The sequence below is a fragment of the Mauremys reevesii genome, linkage group 15 (genome assembly GCF_016161935.1).
Source record: "Mauremys reevesii isolate NIE-2019 linkage group 15, ASM1616193v1, whole genome shotgun sequence".
Lineage (NCBI taxonomy): Eukaryota > Metazoa > Chordata > Testudines > Geoemydidae > Mauremys > Mauremys reevesii.
Genome location: NC_052637.1, coordinates 31,738,871 through 31,755,572, shown reverse-complemented (window position 1 = coordinate 31,755,572; position 16,702 = coordinate 31,738,871). Strand labels below are relative to the sequence as shown.

The window sequence follows — 16,702 nt, the reverse complement described above, 5'->3', positions numbered from 1 at the left end:
TAACGTTTTTATGTCTGACTTCAGTGTCACTTCTTGGTTGTGGAAAACATAAAGGGCTCTCTCTGGTTTTTTCCTGTTGCTACTGAGGCTGATCATCTGACCTGGCAGAAACATTTATGCTGTCAGAGGAATTAATAGAGAGACGTAATTAGCATTGTCAGGAACAGGCAGTGAAACAGCAGATCATACGGGTGCAGATGGTTTTGGAATCAGTTTCTGTTTTTCTTGCTTGGGGTCCTTCTGTTGACCTGGAAGGAGAGAGATTTATGGTCTGAAGTCTAATTAAGCTATGACTTGATTTTTAAATAAACTTCTCATTACATATGTATTTGTTGCAATTAAGCTTCAAGCATCAGCTCTCTCCAGAAAAGAATAAAGGGATCTAAACAAGGTATTGGCTAATTAAAATAAAATAAAAACTTAAAACAAATTAATCCTCTTTCCAAATAAATATAGTTTTTATGTTTCACTTCAATATTTTTCACTTTAATATTCCTCTAATCCTGGTATTTAAATATAGTGGATTTTAAATTAAATATGACCCAGTAGATTCACTGTTCAACTAGTCTTCTAAGATACATCAGCCAAATGTCTGGCTCCCACTTGGTTGCCTTGTGCCACTTTTGCACTGCAAAGCAGACGGAGAACTAGCTTGACTGGCTACCATAAAGGAAACATCCAAGTGTCCTACCGCTAGTAAAGGGGCTCTGTGCAACCACTTTCCCCCAATCAAATGGCCATTCCCAGGGGGAAAGGATATGTGCGGGGTGCCTCTGCTCTCTGACCAGGGCCAGCTCCAGGCACCAGCCGACCAAGCACGTGCTTGGGGCGGCACCTTGTAAGGGGCAGCCAATCTTGGGGTGGCGGGGTGGCGCTTGAGGTTTTTTGTTGTTGTTTTTGTTTTGGCGGGGTGGGGAGTTTTGGCGAGGCGGTGCAGCATTAGGGCAGCGCCGTGTTACGGCACTCTTTTTTTGCTTGGGGCAGCAAAAAAGTTAGAGCCAGTCCTGTCTCTGAGTATCCTCAGCTGCTGATGTGATCCATGATGACAATTAAAGCAAACGTCAGGCAACTTCAGGATCTGGGAATAGCTATGGTGGATTAAAGCCACTTTCAGAATGCCCCCATCCACTGCTAAGCACAACTCAACCAGGCCAAAGAATCTGGCTTCATGTGTCCAACCCAATATGGCATTATGTGCAATTTAGCCTCTTTATGAGGCTGCTGGGCTCAGCCTGACAGTGGATTATTGGTAATCTTTATCCATGTCAAAAAATACATCTCAAACATTCCCTGCTCGCTAACAGAATATAACTGATGCAGCTAGTCCTTGAGAAGGAGGGTTTTTGTTTATAAAGTGTTCCCTTCCTCCCTCAAATGCTTGAGGCATTGCGCAGAATAACAAAAACCTAATACAAATATAACTGAAAATCACAGTCTTAAAATGCAAAGTGATAACATGAACCAAGGGGGTCTACATGCAAGAAGGGGTGGGGGGAAATGTGAGGCTGGAAAGGTAATAAATATTGGGCCAAGCTAATTAAAAGAAGCCTACCAGCTTCGCATTATTTAAATTGGTAGGCTTAACTGAAAGGGGAGAAATGGATGTTGGGCACGCTGAGGGTGGAAGACATCGCCACATGCTACAGTCCACCCCAACAAAGGTACAGTGGCATCCATGAAAAGGCGGATGGCATTGGAGCACACCTTCTCTTCAAGGAAGAGGTCTCAAATGCAGGCAGGCCCTGGGCAGATAAGCTAACAGTGTCCACTTAAAATCTCTGTGTCATTCTCTAGAGGCAAGTGGAGTAAATAACACAGGGCAGGTGCAATATGATTGTTATACCCCAACACATTGGACAAATGTGCTGCTGCATTCGGAACAAGCTGCAAGTGATGGAGGTGCACTGCTGTGAGCCCTGTGAAGAGGCAATCCAGCCTGCTGGTCAAAGGGGTGGTGCTTGTTATGGGATAAAGGCAGGTGTCTGCACAACACTCAGCATAATGTGATCCTGCACAATGGGGGCCTTTGTGTAATATTATAATACACCTACCTACTCCTGCTAATAATCTTATGCAATCTGCACATGCATAATAGCACAATATAGCATTTCACTCAAAGCTGCCCATGGTCCGTGTGGTAGAGTGGCCACTATTATATGCTTCAGGGGAAAACACAGGAAACTTCAGAGTGAATAACTTGATCATAGGAGAAATTTCTTCTGAGCCCCCATCAAATAGTAGCTAGTTTGTGCCCCAAAGCATGAGAGTTTATACTTTTCATATTTTTTAGCTTCTTTAATGTAACTTTGGAAATTCGATCCATCCCTGTAAATGTCTAACATTTAAACATATAAACACTATCCCTATACATGCAGTCATTCTGCACTCTTAGCCTCGGTGCTACCTTTGTGGCAGTGAATTCTGCAGGTTAATTAGCTATTGTGGAAACAAATGACAACAAAACAGAACAAAACCAACCCTTTCGCAGCTTTTAAATTGCTACCTTTCACTGTCATCAAATTGTTCCAGTATTTTGAGAGCAGTTATATAGGGATTCCTGGTATATCTTCTCTGTACAAGTCATTTGGTTTTGTATGACTCTAAATCATCTCCTTTCTTGTCTTCTCTCTAAACAGTTCTCATCTTCTTTATTGAAGGCCCTCCAATCATGTTGTTTGCCCATCTGTGAACCTCTTTCTTTACTGAGAAAATAGCGGGGTGGAGAAATAGCAGATAAACCAAGTGAAGGAAGAAAAGCTTCAGAGAATGTATTAAAAATGACACGAAGGAACAGAAAATTTTCTTCAAAAGAATAAGGTAAGGATAAAACCAGGTAAGGATAAAAAGATCTCTTTAAAAATAGGGCAGCTCCTTTCCTAAAGGGGACCAGCAGAGAAGTCAAATAGACTTTTTAAATGTGGAAGTGGATGTGTTCCTATTCTGTAAAAAGCACTTGGCCATAGGTCCATCAATGTGAGCCTTCTTAAAAAGGCATTCTGCCAATCTAGTAGTGATGTTCATGGCACTGCTTCTGTTTACACAGGTGAAGCTCTGTCCCAGTTGTGGAGAATGTGGACATTTTTTTACTTATCAACAATATGCATGACTCAGTTTACCCACACTTTGTATTGTTAACCATTGGCTATGAAGGAGTTAATTTCCTTCCCTGGGTAGTAAGAGGTAGGTGGGTGGGTGTCACATGCCCATGTGGCTTGACCCAAATGCACCATCACGAACTGAATGGCATGAACACACATGAATGAAGCACCTGGTGAGATAGTGGAAGACCTGATGATGGAACATTGACTCAACGGTGGGCAGCCAAGAAGATGTGGAACACAGCAGGGCTGCAAGGGAGATGAAGACGCAGGAGGTGTCCAGTGGCTGGGTTAAGGACTGGGCTCCAGACTCACAGAATTAGAGAAAGACTAGGATGGACTCCAGAAAACCATGGACAAATGGGGGCAGTTGCTTCTGCCAATATTAGACTCAGTCCTAGGCTTGACTTTTCCATGCCAACTTAAGGGCTCTCAGGGGCTGTACTGCAGTCGACTACCAACCGCTGGCTTGCCTAGAAGAGGCTGCCCTGTGTCTCTGCAGATACTTAGTGGCTGCATTGCTCCCTGAAGGGGTAAAACTCCAACAGGAGTCTGAACTGCTCTGGACTCAGTGGACAGGGTGTGATGAGATCCAGGGGGGTGCTGGAGCCTGAAGGCTCAGTCTTGGAGAGGCCGAGCTGCAGGACTGGCCCTTGTGAAAAACTAAGCTGAGGGCTTGGCCAGTAATTGGGGTATCCAAGGAGCCCGTGCAGAGGCTGGGCTAGCCACGCCCCCTGTCGCTCCGTGATGCACCCGTCTCAATGTAAAATCTTAGTCCTGTTTTGCAAGTGCGCTGAACAATTCCAGTTACTGCGCCAACACCCTCTCCTCGAGCCTGGCTGCCATAATATCCAGCCTTCATAGAGTAAGAGGGCTTAGTCCTCTAGTCAAAGGGCCTCTCCATATCCAGTCACTCCGGGGGACTCATTCTGGGTTAAGAGCGCTGAGCTCTGGCGGCGCTCGCCTTCCTGCAGGAAGGGAAGGGATTGAAAACCCGAATGTGGAACGGGAACTTTCACCCTAAACTCGTCCCTTTAGCAGAGCCTTTGGGGCGGGTGAAACGGGCCATTTCCGCCTGCAGCCCAGGGTTACTCAGCAGAAAGGTGGAGAGGGAGCGCAATGGGGACAGGACAGCTGAGTCTTTCCAAGTCTCTCCAGCTCTTCACGCGGCCCTCCCCTTTCCCGAGATTGAAGATTTTACATCTAAGGTCCCAACTCTTCTCCTCCGCCTCGCCGCGTGCATGAGGTGCACGGAAAGAAACTGACCTGCGAGCCCTGCGCCCCACCTTTCTGCTGAGCAACCCTGGGCTGCAGGCCTCCCTGGCAGCCGGAAATGGCCCGTTTCTCCCGCCCCAAATGCCCCCCTTCGCTAAGGCTGATGCACTTTGCCCAAGTCAGGAGCTGACAGCGCCTATTGGCTGGTAATGGGTTTGGGGTGTTTTCGGTTCCAAGTGGGATGGAAATAGCTGCTGATGCAGGGGGACCGGGCCTTGCGGAAAAGAACGAGGAAGCCCCTGGGGTCCAGTGCAGCTTCCCGAGCCTTCCCCTGGCTGCTGCAGCCCTCCCTGGCTTCGCAACACGCAGCGGAGCTCGGGAGCTGCTGGCAGAGACAGCCGAGGGAGGAGCCGGGAAGAGGGGTGGAGGTGAAACACTAGCGCGTTCAAGTTTGAGTAATTGTAGCCGCTGCTTTCCTCTTCCAGCTGCAGGGCTCCAGCGCCTTGCCCGGCCGCTGGGGCTGGGAGCTGTCCCTGGTGCTCGGAGCTGTGCGTAGAGGGAACCTGCGCCTGGAGCTGTCCCGGGTGCTCGCCCCGCGGGCTGCCGAAGCTGTCCCGGGTGCTTGCTCCGCTGGCTGCGGGAGCTGTCCCTGGTGCTCGCCCCGCGGCTGCGGGAGCTGTCCCTGGTGCTCGCCCCGCGGGCTGCGGGAGCTGTCCCGGGTGCTCGCCCCACGCGCTGCGGGAGCTGTCCCGGGTGCTCGCTCCGCGGCTGCGGAAGCTGTCCCGGGTGCTGAAAACCTGCCCGGCCTGTGCGGCTCTAGGGCTCCGCAAAGGCCACCTGGCTCCTGCCTGCTCCGCACTTTGCAGTCCCGGGGAGCTGCTCCGGGAGCCGAACCGGACGCGCTCGTCCCGCCCCGCCCCACGGGTGCGCTCGCGCGAGCTGCGTCTGGCTTGCGCCGCGCCCCCCCGGGCATGCTCCCCCGGGGTAGCCGGCTCCCGCGGGGAGGCCGCCCGGCTCCGCCTGCTGCATCGGAGTCAGCCGGGAGCCGCACACTGCACCGACGCACGGAAATTGCAGGGGATGCAGCCAGGCTGGGGCGCTCAGAGCGGGGCTGGCAGCGCCCGGGCAGCCTTGGGGATGGACGCCAATGGAGCGGGCAGCCCTTACTACGATGAGGATCTTCTGCACAAGGTGGGGGACCCACTCGGGCGGCTTTTCCTGGGGGAGGGGGAATAAACCCTGGTTTAAAATAGAAACAGCGCCGGAAACAAGAGATCCTGCAAAAGGGGAACAGGGTCCCGAGCTCCCTGCGGTAGCGGATGCAAGGGGCAGGTGGGAAGTCTACGGAGCTGCACCATAAGATCGGCTGGTAGCCGCCAGAGTCTGGGCGGGGGGGGGGGCTGCCAGCAGTTGTGGGGTTTATTCCTGGCTGCAAGCCTAATACTGTGTGTTTGCTGTTTCCTGGCGGGAATATAACAGTCGCGCAGTCATCCCCGGGGTGAATAGACACTGTTTGTGTCTTAGCTTCCCACTAAACACTGCTGTGTGACTTCTCCCCTGCCTCCTGCAAGCTGCGGTTTATTTATAGTATGCAAACAACTGTCCTGCAAGCTTCTTTGGGCTTGCCAAGTAATTGGGAACTAACGATCTCTCCCCCTCCTCCTCCCCTCCCTGGCAGCAGACAATTTATTAACAAAACGCGGTGCTCAGCAAGAGCAGCTGTTAACTCGTGTTTGTTTCCAGGCACTAATGTGTGTAATTAGGAAAGGAGACAGACACCCAGGTTCAACAGAATCCGCGCGTGTTTGCAAAACAGCCTCTCCGAGTGGTTCTGGATTTCTGCCAGCCCGAGCGAGCCATGTTGGTGCAGCTAGCAGCGAAAATCGCGGCGCAAACTGTTCTCTGGAAGCACCGACGCTGTTCTCCTGGCCAGAGCTAAGTTTGTAAAGCTTCCCTCAGTGTTGGACGCAAAGGGCTGGCAGAGAATGACAAGTATAAAGACAAATGGGGAAATCCGGGCTCCAGTGAACTCAGAGCGAGTTTTGCCATTGACTGAATTGATTGCATGTTTGGTCTTGAGAAACGAAAAGGAGGGATCCGAGAAAGGTCTTGAAATATTGTTTGGGGCGGTTATGAAAAGGACTGAGATCAGTTGTTCTCCGTGAGCACTTGAAGGCAGGACAAGATGTCATGGGCTTAATCTGCGGCAAGGGAGATTTAGTTTAGATATTAGGCAAAACTTTCTAATTATAAGGGTGGTTAAGTATTGGACTAGGTACCAAGGGAAGCTGTAAAATCCCCGTCAGGGGAAGCTTTTAAAAACAGCAAAGAATCCTGTGGCACCTTATAGACTAACAGACGTTTTGCAGCATGAGCTTTCGGGTGAATACCCACTTCTTCGGATGCAAGTAGTGGAAATTTCCAGGGGCAGGTTTTGCTTCTTGCTTGCATATATAAACCTGCCCCTGGAAATTTCCACTACTTGCATCCGAAGAAGTGGGTATTCACCCATGAAAGCTCATGCTGCAAAACGTCTGTTAGTCTATAAGGTGCCACAGGATTCTTTGCTGCTTCTACAGAACCAGACTAACATGGCTACCCCTCTGATACTTTTAAAAACAGGTTAGACAAACATCTTAGGGGTGGTCTGGGTTGGGGTAGTAGTAGGTGGATCGTGGGCCAAATCTGGATCACAAGACACTTTAGAACGGACCCCAACATTTTTATTTACTTATTAGCATTATTATTTTCTCTGGAGTCTGGACCTTGACTATACCTTGACCAAGACATTTGATATTGACAAAAATATCTGGTATAGGTGTATTTGATCCTGCCTCAGGGCATGGGGGATAGACTACATAACCTCTTCAGGTGTCTTCCAGCCCTACATTTCTATGACTCAGTGAAGCCAGGATTTCACCCCAAGTCCCTGCTCCTGAATACCTACAGTGTGCATTTTCTTAAAGAAGCCGCAAAGTAAATTGAAATGAGTAAAGCAGGCTTGTCTGACCTGTCTTCAGTAAAAGTGTCCATAGGCCAAAATACACGTCTCCCTACCTTCTCTTCTTCAAATCCCTGTCTCTGCTAGCAGCCTTGGATCAGACCTTACAAATGCCGCTGAGCGTCATCTTTCCCAGGAGCTTGGCATTATCAAAAGTGCTGCCACAATAAGCATTAAGTTCACCCCTGCTTGGAAGCCTCAGCAGATGGGCCAAGAACAGACTAGCTAGGGAGAGAGTATTTCCCTTTCTGCCCTTGCTATGGTCTCTCCAGGTTCAGCTACAGCAGCAGCGTGGGGAAGAAGGCTGCTGCTGCTGCTGCTAGCTGTACTGATCTCGTTTGGTCAAGAGAAGAATTCACTAAAAATTGAAAGGAAAATGATGTAGGTGCCACTCTCTGGTAGGCCTCCTACTTCACGTCACTCCCTTTATTGCTGTCTGGGGCAGCATTCCTAAGGCCTTGAAAGTTTAATGCCTGAGTCCTCTGTGCAGATGTGAGAGGCCTTAGAAATTGCTGTGGGTTGGCAGCAGGCAGGGCTGAGAGCAGACTAGGGTCGGGCTGCTTGGTAGCTTCTCTGTTTGTAGGCAGACATGTGGCATCATGGTTGGTTTAGAGTCCCCTGCTCAAGCAAACAGTCCTATTAATTGCAATGGGATTACTCACAGCAGCCAGGGCTGTAGGACGGGGCCCATGGTTTTCATGAGAATGTTAATCTCCAGCAACTCCTTCTTTTCCCTGTTACTCAGAATATGCCGACACACAGAAAAACCCTCCAGGAAAGGACTAAGGATCCTTTGGGTCCTCATTGCATCGTCTTCTCTTCTTTCTGCAGCAATAAACCATGTCAGCAGAAACACATTCTGTGATCTGATTATATGATTTCACAGCAGAGTAAATGCCCAGGCAAATGGGGGTGGGGGAGCCCTTGGAATATGCAATTGGCTCAGTTTTGTCACTTGACAATGTGATGTCTTATTTATTTTTCCATCACCCACTAGCTTACTCCTGCCCAAGCTAAACAAGTGCAGCAGAGGCTCCCTATGCCCTTGACACAGGGCTGTTTGTTTGTATTGCAGTACTGCCTGGAAGTCCCAAACAGGGATCAGAGCCCGGCTGTTTTAAGCCCTGAACAAACAAGTCGTTAAGATAGTCCCTACTGCAAAGAACTTACTGTACCTCATCCTTAACCACGACTGTAAGTGAATGAAACAAGCAGAGAAAGGAGAAGGTAAAAAGTGTGCTATTGTGTAGGCTAGCTTTGTGCACAACTGCCACTTGCTTTAGGCCAGGTCTCCATTGAAAAGTCCTGCCAATGTGGTTATGCCAGGAAAAGCCCCTGTGTAAACACAGTTTCACCTGTATAAAGATTCTCCTACTTGTACAGCTTCCCCGACACAGAATAAGCTCTATTGGCATAAGCACCTAGCTGGTATAACTACAGTTATGCTAGAGGAGTTGTGCTGCTTTAGCTATGTCATGCGTCACAGCTTAGCTGGTCTGTAAAGCTGGGCCCAGCAGCACCCTTGTGTCAGAGCAGGTGAGCCCAATCCAGCCAATTAAAAGCAGCCAGCAGCACCTGGGCCTTTAAAGGGCAGGAAAGGCAAGGGGATTGAGACAGGCAGTGCCTGGGGAAGGGAAGCCACAGTGGAGCAGAGCACATTGTGGTGGTAGATCTGTGGAGCATGGGGTCAGGTGCTCAGGGAAGCACCCCTGGGGCTGCTTCTCCAGGAAAGGAGCAGAGCTGACTGCAATTGGGAAGCTGCTAGAAGCAGGAGCAGGAATACCAGAGACCCCTTGGAGGGATGGCCTGGAAACTTGAGATGAAGTGAGTCAAATGACTGTTTTCTGTTGGCTTACTGCCTGTTTTAAGAAAGTAAATTCTCTTAAAGGGGACTTGGTGTAGCACTGTGTGCTTGGAAGCTAAGAGAAGCCCTTGTGACACCCTGTTTGCTACTTTAACTGACCTGGCATTGTTAAAGTGTTAAGACCTTTTATCAGTTGCAAGTGTTCTGTATGCAACTGGGGTAAGTGAGTCTTATGGAAGAATCTGAAGGAGAAAGGTTCAGTAATTATACTTGTCTGACTATTAGTACAACTTCACAGCAGTAAGGCTTCTGCAAAATATCATGTGTTGTCATGACTAAGCTCTTCTCCTGATAGGCAAATAAAACTGATGAGCATATAAGAGTCGCCATCCACTGATCTGACTGGATGACCCAGTTTGTATTTAGTGAGATGTCTTTAAGGTCCTCATCCTAACTAGTTCAGTGTGTAATTTAGCATGAGAAGTCTCCTAGAAGTCAATGGGGCAAGTTGAATGCTTAGTGCTGAAGCATGTGCTTAAGTGCTTTGCTCAGACTGGGGTTTACATGCTCTCTGGGTTTCTGAGACAGCTATGATAATAATGCCTGGTGAATATTTAAGATGGTTCTATGTGGCTGAGTGCTTCCTTGCTTTATGCATTTGAAAGAACTCAGGCAGCAACATCTGACAGCATACAAGCTGTCCTGAATTAACCCCAGGAAGATCCTCAAAGGAAGGAAGCTACCCATATATGTACATAAAACATTTAAAATACCAACTAAAACAAGCATTTTAAAGAACTTCTGATCACTTGAAGGAGTGAAAAAGGGTTTTGTCCTGGTAAAAATCACAAAAGAGCAACTGAGCAGGATTGGGTGGGAGGGGGGCAGAGAGAGGAAGAGGTGGGGTTGCAAGAATGCAGTGATCTTGCTGGCTGGACAATGTCCTCCGAACTAATCATGATTTAAAATGAGCTCTGTGTGCCACCCCTGCACAGTCAGGTTTTGTTCTGTTTGCAGAGTGCCTAGTACAATGGGGTCCTGCTCCAGGTGCTACCATCACTCTACTAATAAACTGTCAGCATTGAAGATTTGCCTGATGGGAAACACTCAGCCCATCCTCCTGACTCTTTCACTTCCTTGCATTAATCATGTATATCTCCTGCACCATGATGTATATTGAGAAACAAATAATGGCTCCCATCATCATTAATTTGCTATTTGATAGCCCCAGCTCCACTGTGTATCATTAAATGTATTTCTCATTTTGGAGACATGCAGCTTTGTCCACTGTTTAAAACTATCCTAAAAATCCCCTTTCTGTGGGAGCCTGTCAGACAGCAATATTGGGGAAAAGAACAAGGGCTCTGATAGGGGAGCTCCCATATCAGTAGACTAATAGAGAATATCAATGAGTATCTGTTGGAAGTATATGAAATAATGAATGGTAGATCAGGAGCATCTATTCTTCCTGCCTCGTAACATAAGAACAAGGGACAATGTAATGAAATAAACAGGTGGAAATTTTGAAACTAATAAAGGGATATTTCCCCCCCCCGCACAATGTGTAATTAGACTGTGGAACTCATTGCCCCTGGAAGTCACAGAGGCTGAGAACTTAGCATGATCCAAAAAAGGTGCCGGATGTTTATATGGTTACCATAATTATAATGAAATCTTTGGAGCCTTATGCTTCAGGATTTAAGCTGATCTTTAACTTTTGGAGATTAGGATGAGACCTATATCAAGGGGGCAAATGATCTCCCATCTCTGTTTACTGTGGAGTTCTTAAACCTTCAGCTGGTGCAGGCCAGTGTCCAACACAAGATGGACCTCAGTTTTGATGTTGTAAAGCAAGACCTACATTCCTATGCAGGCAAAGAGAACACAATGTAAGTGCTGGCTTCTGCATTTGCCACCACTTTGTGCAGTTCCAGCTCTTCCAGCACTTGGCTGGCTTTTAAAAATCAAATTGCTTTTATATGCTGTCTAGACAGTCTTGCAAAGCTTTCATTCTCTCTCTGGCCACATTAGCCCACCATGTGTCTTGATGGAATTTGCTTTTTAAGGTTTGTCAGCCACATGCCAACCAGGTTACAGGAGATTTTATTGTTTGCTCTCACTCATCACCCCTCCCCACCCCATCCCATTGTCTTTCACCAGCAGCTAACTGAATGAGTTACTGCTGTTACAGGTTTCAGAGTAGCAGCCATGTTAGTCTGTATCAGCAAAAAGAACAGGAGTACTTGTGGCACCTTAGAGACTAACAAATTTATTTGGGCATAAGATTTTGTGGGCTAAAACCCACTTAATTGGATGCATGCAGTGGAAAATACAGTAGGAAGATTATATATATTACACACACACACGCAGAACATAAATGAGTGTTGCCATACCAACTCTAACGAGACTAATCAATTAAGGTGGGCTATTATCAGCAGGAGGAAAAAAACTTTTGTAGTGATAATCAGGATGGCCCATTTCAAACAGTTGACAAGAAGGTGTGAGTAACAGTTGGGGGAAAATTAGCATGGGGAAGGGTCATTACACAAAGTAAAAACTATTTCCCCATGCTAATTTCCCCCCAACTGTTACTCACACCTTCTTGTCAACTGTTTGAAATGGGCCATCCTGATTATCACTACAAAAGTTTTTTTCCTCCTGCTGATAATAGCCCACCTTAATTGATTAGTCTCGTTAGAGTTGGTATGGCAACATCCATTTTTTCATGTTCTCTGTGTATATATCTTGGTTCATGTAGGCTCTCTAGGAAGGAAAGTTGTCAGTGTATTACAATTTAATCCACAACACCCAATCCATGGCTTTGTTGCCTTAGCATTGAGGTTTTAAATAATGACTCTCTGGAAACCACAAGTTCAAACCCTGGTAGGGTTGACTCAGCTCTTCCTCTTTATGTGGCAGATTAATCGAGTTCCATGTTTTCTGTGTGGTAGTGTCTGCTACTTTCATGTTAGTCCTGGAAGGACCAAGATCTTAAGTGCTCTGCCTTGCTGGTTCGTGCTGTCATTGACAGCTCTGTGTGTGAGAGATGCTCTCACCGGTGGGAGTGGGGAAGTGATTCCTTGGCAGCCAGTCTGCACAGGTATCCACCGCCTTGCTCCTTTGTGCAGTATGGCAGATTCAAGCCTTACAAGTTTCATGGCACTCTTCAGAGAAGCAGGGGTTTTAACCCAGTGTCCTCGATCAAACTGTCCGTATCCCACCCCAGTGACATGCAGGGTGCTATGGGCCTGCAGGGTGCTGCCCCCACCTGGGAGTGGCTGTATTTCAATGGGGATCTATGTATGTTTGTAAAGTACCTTGTGATCCTGTAAGAGAGGGTGGAATGTGGGCCCAGTCCAGCTGCAGGTGACATCAGGGGACAGGCTGCCATTGGCTTCAATGGCGTGTGGGCCAGGCTCTCTACATATAGAAACCTGCCTTCTTTACCACTGTTACTCCAGTGAAACCCCATTGGTGGCACTCAGCTGAAATCAATGTAAAGCTGGAGTAATGGATACAATGAAGCAGGCCCACACTCTTATTTAATGGGGGGTAAAGTCTGTCAAATTCCTACTTCACTTTACCTACTTTACTTTTTAAATTTCAGGCAGCTGGCTTGCCTGGATCTCCCCATCTTCAGCCATGCTGACTTAGTCCAGAGCAAATGCAAAGCAACTGTTTAGCTGGAGACTCTCTAGTTAAAATGTAAACCACCCGGCTATTTCTAGTCCATTGTTTTTATCTCTCTGCATTTTGTCTTTCCCATTCACTTAACACCAGCTTGTGTTTGTCTTAAAACCTAGTGCTGGTGATGATTTTCAACTTCCAGATTCTAGTACGCTTGGCCCTGCTGTAAGAGACTTTGTCATCTGTTGCTAATTAACTTAGCATGGACTAAAATCTAGACATGAGCAATTCCCTTTAGAGAGTGTCCTGAAATTAAATCAAGCAGGCAGTCTATCTCCACGACTGCTTCAGCTTCCACTGTTCTGAGGTTTACCAATTTGCCAATAATACCAGGCAAGCTGTGAGTTAAAGAATACAACTGCTGAATTTGGTCATGGTGTTCCAGGTATCTCTCTCCTTGTCTTTTGTTCTGGTAGAATTATCTCCCCTGAGACTGCAACGAAGATTCTCTTAGCTGTCTTCTCTACTCGCTCAATGCAAATGGATTCATGCTATTGATTTAAAATGGTAATTTTAAGCTCTGACTTTTTTTACTTGTCATTTTTCTGTTTGGAAATGTAAATCCTGTGCTCTGGGCACGGTCCTATCCTTCTCTTCCTTTGCCTGGCTTCCAAATGGTTTTTCAACTTGGTAAGGAAATTCTAGGTCTGTTTTCTTCTAGTTATTAATTCTCACATGATCCGGGGGTGGGGGCGATTAGGATTTGAAAGTCTTTCTTCTAATAACTTGATTTTTCAACTTTTGGAAACGTCACTTTCTTCTCCAGCCCTGAGTTTGGGACTCCATCTGATTACCTGACCATATTGCATGTGAGCACTGGGAAGGGGAGGACAATATATCCAGGAAGGAAAAAATCAGCTCTTCATTCTCACTACAGAGGTCTGATGCTCACTTACACTAAGGCCCATTTATGGTGCTCTGCTGTGTGTGTGTGTGTTTAGTGTTAGTTACTGGGTGTATAATGTTACCCCATTTTGACCAGAGCAGCTAGTCAAGGTTTGGGGCCCTGGGGCTGTAGAAGTAGAAATTGATGATAATCTGGTGTTTTTCTTTAATGCAGTTCTGTTGATATACAAGGGATGTACAAAGTCCTGTTCCTCTGAAGGCAGGAGGAACCAAATGCAAAAGGAGCAGGATCTTCTCATACAGGCCCAACCTTCTTTTCAGCCAGCGCCCCCAACCCAGAACCTCTCTCTAGGTTTCTCTCAGGGTTACAGTCTTCTGCTTGGATCTCTTCAGATACATGCGTGTGCTCTTTCTCATTCTGTGTTCTACAAACACTTACCCAAAACAGTTCTCAGAAAAAACCCCTCCACCCACGCCATCTGAGCCTATGGGATGGGTTCACATAACCCTCTTGTTTTAGGTGGGGTGGGGGGCTAGGATTAATTTATCCTTGCCATTGAAGAATGATGGGTATGAAACAACCATGCTATTAACTCAACCTGTACAAAGGTTTCACACTGTTCATAAGAACAACAGAAAGATGAAGTCAGAGTGCTATCAAACACCCAGTAAACCGAATCCTTTGTAACTATTGTGTAGTATTATGTTTTGCAGAAATTTTGCTATAAATTACTTTTCTTTATATAAATGTTCCCTGCTGAAAATAACTGGCTTGTGGCACAGAACTAGCTGTCACGAAACTTTGCAAGCCAGCAAGGGAGTGACTAGGTGCTGTTGCCTCTTTGTTCTTTGGAACGCTATTATTCAAAGTAATGAAGCAATTCACAAGTTGTCAATGTTTTTATAAATGTCCCATAAATGATTGAAGTGTGATTCAGATCGCCTGTCCCTAACTCCTGTGCCTAAGAGGCCTTAATGTTCACTCCGACTAGCTTTCCTCTCTACATAATTCATGTAATCTTCCATATTAACTGTTCTCCAGGAGAAGTGTTACAAGGCTGGGAGCAGAGGGACGTTATTATTTATGGGGCTCGGGTATGAATGTACTTTCCTTTTGTCAGAGGTACACCGTTACTGAGTGCATTAATTCAGGGAGCTATCAGCTTTATTGAACAGGTCCACTCTGAGCCAGATTCTGATCTCCATGTGGATGTGTCCCTGGACCCAGTGGGACACCAGAGATGGAGTCTTGAGGGGTAGCCTCTTCAGTTACTCCAAAGTCCTTACCAGGACTATGAGGCCAGATCCTCAGCTGGTGCAAATTTGGCATAGCGCCTTTGGACTCAGTGGAGCTGTAGCCATTCCCAGCAGCTGAGCATCTGCCCCCATTTGATTGGCACAAGCCAGGGTGTTATACTGTGTTACAACATGACTCCGCCTCCATCCCCTGTTCGATCCTTCCCAGTCCCAAAGGTGCTATTTGATGGACAAGTGATGTTGAAAAAAACATTAAATTTATTTAGAAACAGTAAAAAGTTTTGTGAATGTAGGCTGAGCTGGGAGCTGCTGCTCACGAATGATTGTGGCTGCAGGGAAATGATTTATTGAAGCAGGGATATTCATGTGCGGGGGTGGGGAATCTTCAGGACAATGCTCCACTTAACCCTTTTGAGGGCTGAGGTGGGTTTAGGACTTGGTTCTGCAAAGTGCTGAGCACTGTGGCCAGCAGAGGGCTTGCCCTCATCCTTTAAGCACATGTGGCCTGAAGGTGCACCACTGACTCCATGGGAGTAACTGCAAGGAATGCAGGATCGAGCCCATAGGTAGACTGACTTAACTGGATCTTGAAATGGAGCTGAAGTGCTGCACACACTGGTGCTGTGCAGAGGGGTGAATTTCACCAGGAGGGATAAATCTCATACACTGCTTCAGTGGGAGGTTTGCCTGAGTCAGGGCTGCAGGATGTGGCCCTACTGTGCAGAGAGAAATGTTTACACTGATGCAACAGAGCTGGCTTGAGTCTGCATTTAAGTTGCCAAAGCAACACAGACACACTCCCATACTTGTAGAAGGGAAAAGAGATTCCCTCTATGCTCAGCACCATAGAAACCAGGAACAGAAACATCGTAATGTGCAGGGAAATTGCCTTGAGAGAAGTAACTTTTGTGGGTTTGCTGGTCCCTGGTTCTTGTTTAAGTGAATTTGCAGGCTGAGTTTGCAGGATCTCACTTTTCTACTTTACTGAAGTCTGGAGCAATGAGTGACTAAAAATGCAAGTAGTAAGGAGCAAGAGATGAGATTGCCGGGGGAACTAGTGAAGCTGCTGTAATGCTGATTCAGGGGTTCGGCTCATAGTTAGCCTTTATTGGCTGTCAGTAAATAAATATTGAGGAGTAGGTGGGGATTTGACTCAGTCAAATCATAACTCCTGGAAAATAAGGCTGGTCAAGTGGATTTGAGGTAGTGAGGTCTAGTGGAAAGGGCACTGGATTGGGAGTCAGGAGTCCTGGCTCAGCCACTGACTTGGTGTGTGAAGTGAGGCAAAAAAAAATCACTGCATCTCAGTTTCCCCATCTGTAAAATGGGGGTAAGGATTCTGTCCAGCTTTGATTAACCCCACGGAGAGCTGAAGGTGAAAGTACTGGTAAGAGCCAACTCTTGATTTGCAGCTCTGGTCTCAAGAGCAGCTCTGTCTGTCGTCTTTAGAAAAAGGTTAAGAAAAAATTTCTTCATTTTAAGAAAAAATGAGACTGTAAGGGCTGCTCAAAGCACAGAAGCTGCACCAGTTTAACTTAAACCAAAACAATTGTTAAAGTGATTTTAAACCCGGTTGAACACCTGGCCAATCTGTTTAAAACTGGTTCTATTCGTTTAGCTTGTCCCTGTAAATTCTTCAACAGGAGCCAAACTAATATAAGCTGGTCTTGAACTAGAGCTGGCTGAAACTGGGGAATGCCATTCTGTGGGCAAGTCAGGCATCCGGGAATGTTCCCTTGTCCCAGTTGAGACACCAAGTGGAAATTTCCCACGGAATGAAAAGTCTGGAAAAAT

The 16,702-nt window shown here is 46.8% G+C and overlaps 1 protein-coding gene across 3 annotated transcripts in view; it reads left to right on the top strand.

The window, feature by feature from the left end:
- Positions 1-8,921: 8,921 nt before the first annotated feature.
- Positions 8,922-16,702, top strand: part of RAB37 (RAB37, member RAS oncogene family) — a 61,424-nt gene continuing 53,643 nt past the window's right edge. For all 3 annotated transcript variants that reach the window (XR_005588375.1, XM_039501023.1, XM_039501028.1), the window contains exons 1-2: positions 8,922-9,138; positions 13,222-13,312. Coding sequence is in view for 2 of the 3 variants with exons in the window: in XM_039501023.1 (XP_039356957.1) it covers positions 13,310-13,312 (3 nt within the window). In the remaining variant the exon portion in view is untranslated. The remainder of the gene's footprint in view (positions 9,139-13,221; positions 13,313-16,702) is intronic.